This window comes from Melanotaenia boesemani, chromosome 11 (assembly GCF_017639745.1).
Source record: "Melanotaenia boesemani isolate fMelBoe1 chromosome 11, fMelBoe1.pri, whole genome shotgun sequence".
Classification (NCBI taxonomy): Eukaryota; Metazoa; Chordata; class Actinopteri; order Atheriniformes; family Melanotaeniidae; genus Melanotaenia; species Melanotaenia boesemani.
Window position 1 is genome coordinate 21,534,045 of NC_055692.1, and position 9,575 is coordinate 21,543,619.

Sequence of the window (9,575 nt, forward strand, 5' to 3'; positions counted from 1 at the left end):
TACTTTTCGTAGATATATATATATATATATATATATATATTTTAAACAGAAAACATGTCAAACTCTATATTAGTTCCATGTGTAAGCTTGGTTCTGAAAATACCTTGTTTAAACCTCTGACAGGGTTTACGTTATGGTCGGTTGTTAATGTCTGGACCAAAAGCTTATACCAGTAACTAAATGCCCAAGTCCAACTCAACAGTCATTAGACATTCAATCAAATTTAATAATATCAGAGGAAAAAGAAAATTTATACTTTTTTTTAAAAAAAAGAAACACTATAGAATCTAATTTCAATCCTAAATTTGATAATGAAAATTAAAAATTAACTCATGACTGGTTAAGCCATCCCATTAAAACAACAATGTAAAGTGACAAGTTTCTTATATTTTTAAATTGAAAAAGGAAAAGTTTGAGGTAGGAATTGGTGGAGCAGGCACCCCATGTATGGACTTGTAAGTCCTTAGCCGGCCTGAGTTGGAGTTCCGACCTGTGGTCCTTCACTGCATGTAATCCCCTTCTCTATGCCCACATTTTCATGCAAAGCCGTGTTGAGACAACGTACGTTTGTTGTTTTAATATCACTTCAGTAACAACTGTTATTAAACTATACATAGTATGTCATTAATTGCTAAAGGAAATTATCAAGTAACTACACTTGCAAGCTTCCAACAGCACAACTGGAAAAACACTGCTTGCTTTGCACGCTTCAAATACATCCACATGATAGCTGCTTGCATTCATGTATTTAGTAAGAAACATGAAAAAACTTGTGCTTTGTTTTCATGTAACCAATTTTTGTGGTTGATTTTCTGCAGTGATAGTGGAGCGATACTCAAACTGATGATAAGCCATGTTTAGGTGATGACAAATCAAGATATGAACAGCAACTATGGAAAAAGTCCTAACTGTCTACACAATTATCTGGTGATCATATGTGAAACAGCTCACACCCCCTTTTCCCCACAGCAGAGCAAATTTGAAGCATACTTAAAGTGGGCTGCCTGTTTAACCAAAAACAGTTTTTGCTCAGATCCACCCTTTTAGTTACACTGTATAATATTTGTCAGGGTGGACGAATCAGACTCCCCTGGAGACTATTACAGACTACTGAAGCTATTTGGCCTGAAGAGAAGAGTAAATAGTGGGAGAAATAATTGAGGCAATGGAGAACAAAATTACAAGACAAAACAGAAAATGTATCTGAACCAAATACAGGAAAAGCTTGGTTCAAACGTAAACAACAACTGCATACAATATCAGACTGTGGGGGTGAGGGAGTGAAGGGCAGTGTGGACTGGATGGAATGCTGAATGGAGGAGGGAAAGGAAGAAAATCTCCATTCTCAGCAGAACACGGAGCCAGAGAAGTTTGGAATATGACAAACTAAACAAATAAGTAATTAAATCACTGCCAAGGACCAGTGAGAAAAACAGTTCTCCCTGTACTGAAGTGGATGGAAAAAAGTAGTGGGGGGGGTCAAAGAGGGCAATGATGAGACATGACTACTGTGGGCTAGATGTCAAATAAAAGTGTCCTAAGGCAACAAACCTGCAACAAATGCAGATAAAACAGGCTGTTAACACAGAGATCAGAGAATGAACAGCAGTGAGAAGTACAGGTGATGAGGCATTGCATGAACAACAGCTGGTCTCATGTTTCAGCTTTAAGATAATCCACAGATACCTTTAGCCAGTCATCATGCGAGCAGAGCCCCACACGTTCTAATTACTTACTGCATCTACCATTCATCTCTGTGTAATATAATCCCAACCATCATGAAAGGTATAACTGTGTGTAGTTTAAGCTCATCTATCTGTCACTTCTAGTGCATTTCATCTCAGGAGGACACATTATTTAAAGACATGACACGAAACACTGGAAAGCATACAACTTTAGTAGCTCAGTAAAACTGGTTTCAAATAAATCCACAGAGACAGTATCTTTCTTTTCAGATCTAAATTACACACATCCATTCAGGAAAACCTTCACACCACGAAAGAAGCCCATAAATTCCCTTCAACGTGCATTCCCACTGCTGTATGTGCAGTAGCATTTGTGGAAACAATTTACACAGGGAAAGCATGTATGTTTGCTTATTAAGCTCAGCTCGAACTCCAATTATCATTAATTACAGCCTTGCCACAGACAACCTAAATAAGTAGATATATTTTCTGTTTATTCATATTAAATTGGGGTCTGGTATTAGAGAATTTTGCATAGAAAGAGATCAAATTTTTAATGGCAAAAGTTAGCTAAATAAGACTATAGTGCCATGTTCAAATTTGTATGTTGTGCAGTAAAAAAGAAGCTGACATTTTTTACTTAAATGTGTAAAATATTCTCAGTCCTTATCAAATGTTATACTTGTCACGAAAGGTAAGTAGCTCTTAAAGCAAAAGCTTTTTTAAAACTGATGCTTGGATGGGTACATGAAGTTCCCGGTCATAATGAGGGTGTGAGCTTAAAGAGTGATGAGGTAAATGGGGGAGGGAGGGAAATGTTCAGGCTGGAGAAAAGCCACTCAAGAGTTCACACTGAAAAGCATCTATTAACAATGGCACCACAATGGGATACAGTCAGGCTGGAATGAAGGTTTGCAGGCAGGGTTGGAGGAATATGTGGTTTTACAGGGGGCAAGCATTATGATGGAAATAATCCAGGGGAGTTGTTGGGCATGCGGTAAATTGTTATGATTAGAAGAGGTACCCACTTTGTTCAGAAAGCTGCAGGGAACAAGATAGGAACACAATGTTTTGTTATAGTCATAATATGAGATGGTAGAAGAAGAGGGAAGATGATGATGATAAATCCTCTAAAATCATGGTCCACTGGGATCATTCTGGCATTTCCGTTTAGTGTTGTCCCAAATACACAAACATGCACACACACACACACACACACACACACACACACACACACACACACACACACATATATACTTACAGAAATAGCTTCCCCTCTCTTTATTAGTTATAATGGAGCCAGTAAAAACACTGGCATTTTATCTAAATCCACTTCCTTCAGTTAAACAGCTAGACAAAGTCAAGTATCACTTGTCCACTTATTTTCCTCATCTTCTTTGCAACCTCTCCTGATACTTCAATCTTTTTCACATCCTTCTTTACCCCTTTCACCTGTCCTCTCATCTGTAGAGTATCTTCACAGCATCACTCCAACAGCTTTTATCATTTGCTTATTAATGCACAGACTTCTTGTCCAGACCACCTTGCTGAACTAGTCTTCAATTCAGAGGAATTCTTTTTCTTTTCACTCACATCTTGTGCCATTACTCCACTATATTTCTTAGCAAGTGTCCTCGACCATTCATTTTCAGCCCGTTCCCAGCCTTCCCCATCCCTTCCCACTTATCTCTCTCAATTCATTCAGTCTCCCTTGGCAAACAACCTGGCTTTCCCACCAGGATCGCCGGGACAACACACACCCCACTCATCAGCTGTCTACCAGTGCCCACCGCTCAATCCCACCACCAGTCAGTTAACAAACATGTCAGAAGAAAAGCAGCTCAAGTTCCCAGCTCAAGTTCTGCATTCAGTATTACTTTGTTGCAAGATTCCATTTAACCCAAAAAATGTTGATTGCAACCATAGAGCTCTCTTGCAATCACAGTGAAGCAGCAGCGACTGCTTTAGCAACTAAGAAAGCAGCGTGTGATACCTTACAGCATCAGGACAACTTTAAGATTGAGAATGGACTTTGTCTTCATTGAACTGGCCAACTTGTGTATGTATTTGCATGTTGGTATGTGCCTGGTGATTTCATGAGTTTGCAACTGAAGCAAAACCACATTACATTATTAACTGTCAAGCACGTTCAGGCTGTCAGAGTGACAAAATTTTTAATCATCCACAGTTATTTACACATTATTCAGTGAGGCCATTCATTGTTGAGGCTCTGATTATCCAGCAGCTATAAAAACAGGATACTAGAGATGAGCAAAAGACTTATATCATATTTATAACCTTAATATTTCAGATCTTACATATAAAGATTCAAATATCTCTGTGAGAGTCTATAGGTAATGAAAGCAGCATTAGTGGAGTGGACAAGTGGAGAACTGCTCTGACTGAATGTGTGTCCATCATAAAGAAAGAGTTGGAATCAGAACTTAACATCTATTTTCAACCAAGAATAAAATGCCAATTGTATCAGAAGAGGAATCATAACACTTTCATGTGTGGTCATGCACTTGCTCAGGGCAACATACCACTTTGACAACTGGAACTGTACTTCAGACAGACAGTGCAGTTGAAAAGTGCTGGTTCAGTGCACCATGGCTGGTTCTGTGGCTCTGAAACAGAACTTTGTAAGAACAAGAACTTAACTGGTCTTTGGGCTGAAGAAAGCATTCGCCTCTTACTACACTCAGTCTCAGAAACTTTAGAAAAGAAACACTGATGTTTGTAACATCAAAACTTTCAATAGAGTCCAAATAAACTATTTCTTTCCCTTTGGTAGACACTTTAACAGACACACAAATGTAAAATACAGTTGGTTTCAGACAGCTCTTTAACAGTCTTAGTAACATTACACTGTCAGCTACACTCACTCACTAATTAGAATAAACTATTCTATTTCTCTTCTCCACAACAATTATATTTAAAAGAAAAGCTCCACATAGATAATATATTTTCCAGAAGAATGCCTCAGACTTTATCTTGAGCTGCAAAGGAAAACAATAACATATTTGTTTTGTCTCCCACTGTTGGAATAAAAAGGACAAATTTTCAGTGGAAACAATGTGCAAAGGCCATCTGTACTGTGACCAGCGAGGGCACTTGAACAAACAAAAGGAGGATTTGATAGAAAGGTCAGGTGTAAGGAGGTCTGCCACAACAATATTTATATAAAACTTTTACAACAATAAAGACAGAAATATCACACCAACTGGACACAAATATCTTTTGTTAAAGAAGCAGCCCTTTATTGCACTCCCAATAGACATTTGATACCAAGACGAACAGAGCACAGGAGATCCCTAAAGTCATGAAAATTTAATTGCTAACCTGTTGTATTTTCTGTTGGGGAGACACATTTGTGTCAGTCTGTGATCTTCCACCCTATAGTTTGCACCCTACGGAGTCAAATATATATAGAGACAAGCTCACACAACTTACATTCAGGAAAGCCATCTGTAGTCATGTCTCATCATGCCTAAACCCTGCTATTACCCTGCAGTTTCATCAAGGACACTTAAATGAATCTAAATACTATTTGTGGCTGTAATAAGCAGTTTTTAAGTGATAACTGCCAAAATTATTCCCTAAGTTGATCTAAACAATGATACATAGTACAACAGCCATTATGACTAGATGTACTCAGAGAGCACAGACCTCCAGCAAGCCTTTGTAATTTTATTTTTCTTCCAACTCTTCCAGTTCTGAGAGTTCCTAAAAACTGTATCAAAATTGCTAACAGACAGAAAGACAGACAAACCAACGCCACTGAAATCATAACCTTCGCTTTGGTCTTAGTAACTATCATTATCATCCACCCACTCAACATGCCACCCACAGGCCTGATCAAACAGGTAGAAAGGCAAAGCTGAAGGTCAGCACAACCTTCACACTGCAGCACAACATATTTTAATCCTTTAAATAAGACATATGTGCCCTGATAAGGACACTTATTTATGTAATATTAACTCTGCTGTCATTTGAATTTGCATAAATACTTTTAATCGGCCCAAGTAGGTGCTTAAGTATCTGTAGCCAGTCCTGCGCTTCCAGTTAAACCAAATACACCAAGACTGATTTTACAAGTGTTTCCCAGTAAAAATAAATAAATAAATAAATAAAATTATTTATTTGTTATTTGGAGATTAATGGTGATCAATATTAGAAAGAGCTACTGCAAGGTATTGCACAGGAAGCAGAGATAAAGTGAAAGACAGCTAGAAATAAACCAAGCTTCGGTTCAGTGTGCATGCCCTTTGACTTAATGCTGCTATGAGATCAAAGTTCAATCAAACATGTCGTGTTAGCCTGGCAGTACTTTGAAGACATATCCTTGTCAGTAGGAGGAAATCAACTCAAGGTTGCTTTCTTTCCTTCAGTGAATTGATCAAGAGGTTTTATTATAACAAAGAAAGCTTAAAAAAATAAAAATTTGTATTTTTTTAACAGATTGCTTTTTGTGAATAATTAAAGAGCTGGACCAAAAACCAAAACCTATGACAGCTGCATCATGCAGCTGTCACACAGAGTCCACATTTTTATCTCACTCCCATTTACTTTCCACACCTACAGTTGTATTCCATCTGACAAGTAACTTTAGACTCAGGGACTCTTTAGGTATCAGTTAATCATGCATGAGCCTGTGGAAATTCTGGCAAGAAAGAGAAGCACAAACACCCCAGGCCTGTGCTGAAATACAAGGCCCTCCACTTATCATCAGCTGGAGAGTTGCTACAGGAGATTAGAAGGCTGATGAGGGATAGTGTGTAATGTCCTAATTCAAAATGTGTAAACTCAATAAGTTAATTTACATGCAGGCAAATATAAATAGAGTTAAAATCTTATTAAATAAATAAATGAGTTAATTTCATCCAACAAATTAATTCATGGGGTGGAATTTGATCACTCCGTTCCAGTTTCTTGAGAGATTGTATATACCTCTGCCCAACACTATAACATATTAAAAAATGTATATAACTGAAGGCTACATCCTTTTCAAAATCAATACAGAACCTGTAGCGACCCAGAACAAATACTGTTTATAACACTTCATATCACCTCAAAAACATACACTTAGTAAATGAATGTAGTTAAATATCTCACTAAGTTCTGGAAGCAGAGTCTTGTGCATGAATATTGTTTAAACTGAGTCACTGTTGTTACAGTGAAATCAGAAATTTACTTTATGTGTCACTGCCTGTCTGCAATAATATCTAACAGAGAATACTTTCCACAAACTTGGCACAGTTTCAAAGTGGCCTAAAAGAAAAAGGTCTTTGAAGAAGTTGTGCTCTACTCCATCAGGATCCACAGATTACTACATAAGAGTCCACACCCATTTTGATGAATTGCTCCACAATTTCAGAGAAATTCATATCTGATATATTCTGCAAAGCTGAAACAATACTGCACCATACATGTAGACACCAAGCCCTTTTTCTTCACATTTGGCTAAGCTGGTGTGCAACCTTTTTTATACTTATGCACATGGCTTTGTATGCTTCAAAGTCCCTCAGATGTGCTAGACCTTCAATTTGTATGCAAACATATGATGCTTTTGTGTTCCATAAAAATATTTAAAAAGCATTGCACACTGCCGCTGTTTTTTTCCTTTATTTTTTCTTTTACACTTTCTTTCTGCCTGTTAAAACATCTACAAACACATAACACATGGACACAATGCAAGTTTCCAGTCTACAAATAACACACTTCATCGTGTTCAGCAGTATGGGGGACTGAGCAGAGACTTCCAAAGCTTAACGCAGAGAGAAGAGGTCTGAATGAAGGATGCATTGAAATTGCTCTTCTTTTCTACAGAGTCTTGCCCACAAAGGCTCTGTTTCCCATTCAGAAGACAAGGTCATTAGATAATACACACAAGGACCTCAAGGCCACACAGTGGGGGTGGGATCATGCAACAAAACAAGCCCCCTACCCTGCTCCATGAAAATTTCTCAATGCTTTTAGCTCACTACGATTGTCTCTGCAGGATGCATACGCACATGCAAAAACACATACTGGCAAGCACACACATAAAATCTTTCTAAAACACACTTACATCCACACAGTGGGTGAAACTCCTTTCTCAGTCTGACATCACTGGGTACCCCTCCCACTTCTCTATTCAGTCACAGCAGAGTTTATTTAAGCGTCCTCACTGAAAGCTGAGATTTTCTTTTTTTTTCTTCTTCTTCTTCGACTGTTGACTAAGGACAAGAAAACATGCTTATTTTGAACAAAGGAAGATGCTCTGAAACTAGGAGCTGTTGGATCAGTGAGGTGTTAGTATGGAGCTGTTGCTATGGAAAAAATCTCCATAGTGATTCCGACCATGGAGATTTTCCAAACCTAAAAGAGATGGGAAACTGAGAAAGTTCGGCCCAGATGAGGAATGTCTTTCTGTCTCTCGTTTATGAAGATGTAACATTTTAGCTTGTTCAGGGGGATTAATGCATACTGCTCTGAAGCTCATTTCCTGGATGGCATCCTAAGTTTCAAATTGAAGTCAGGAAGACAGAAGAAAGTGGGCAGGAAAAGCTTGGTAATGAGAGAGATGTGAGGTAGAGGAAGATGAAACAGAGATGGGTAGAATGCACCCTACATTTTTATGTGAGAACATTTTTTTTTACTATAAACTTAGTGGATAAGGGCTGTGCCCAGAGATGATGGTACAACACTCAGGAGTTTACACACCATATAAAAGAAGAAAGGCAGGGTGATGAGAGAAGTAAACTTTTGAAAAAGATGGCTTTGTTGCCATAGTGACAGACCAGCCAAACTATAACAAAAAGACAGAATGAGCCAAGTGTCAGGCACTCAGATTTCAGCATGAGTCATGGTTCCAGATGCCAGCAGAAACATTTAAATCTCAAATAAAATGTGCTTAATAGCTTTAATTGCATTCTGGATGTTGGTGTTTGGCAACGCTACACAGACCTTGTTTTGTTCATCTCTAAACAACTTACCCAACTTAGTTCAACATGTAATAACTACCATCGGTTATATGTCTATGCGATGCTATCTGTCAAATAAAAAGTTTGTCCATGAAGGACAATCCCTGATGGAGATCAGCAAATCAGCAGAAACACGACCCAATGAATAACCGAGTCACGGAGCGCAAGGCTCAGGTGAGGTCACTGGGCCACCGGCCAGGAGCTGCGCTCTCAGCCACAACAGCCGCCTGACGTGTGTCATGGCCGGCAATTAAAGTCAGTGCATCACCTTGCCACTAGAACTGTCTACTTGTGCTTATAAATATAGTTTAGCTTGCGTGCTGTCCTTGCGCTTGCCACCTCTACCTTGCTGACTGGATTAATTCAAATCAAGCCTCCGATTGCGCAACTGCCATTCTGGTTGTGCAAAGACGGCAGCGACCCGTTTGGTAAAACAAGATGGAGAAGAGCATAAAAGTTTCGTTAAAAGTTCTTTGCTTACGTAGCTGTTTCGTTATAATTATGCACCATTATAACAATGAATTTTCATTCTACACTGAAGACAAATCATGTTTGGTTCTGCAGGCAGAAGTAAGTTTGCTTAAGAGGACTGTGCGTTACCAGTTAGTGGAGGAACGAGGGTTGAGGATGTCCTCTTTGGCTGTGAGCAGCGACAGGCTGTAGGTATCAAGGTTGACCGTTGGCCTGCTCATGATGGCAAAAGTTTCTAGACCACTCCCGCAGCTTCAGTGTTCACGGGGCCCGGTAGCTTTCGGGGTCGGATTATCTGCTGGAAAGCGGACAGAAGCGCAACACTGAGGGTCGGTCAGGAAACCTGTATAAAAGGTGCGCAGGTTCATGCAATGTAGTTCCAAACTGGAGCGCTCTGTGGAGCCAGTCACAGCGTGGAGAAGACTGTGACTGCACGGTGGTCTTTGTGCAAATG

General features: G+C 39.1%; 1 protein-coding gene across 2 annotated transcripts in view; it reads right to left on the bottom strand.

Moving 5' to 3' along the window:
- si:dkey-40c11.2 (drebrin-like protein A) overlaps window positions 1-9,575 on the bottom strand; it is a 34,231-nt gene extending 24,656 nt beyond the window's left edge. For both annotated transcript variants that reach the window (XM_041999182.1, XM_041999181.1), the window contains exon 1: window positions 9,251-9,575. In XM_041999182.1, the coding sequence (XP_041855116.1) occupies window positions 9,251-9,342 (92 nt within the window). In that variant the 5' untranslated portion in view covers window positions 9,343-9,575. The remainder of the gene's footprint in view (window positions 1-9,250) is intronic.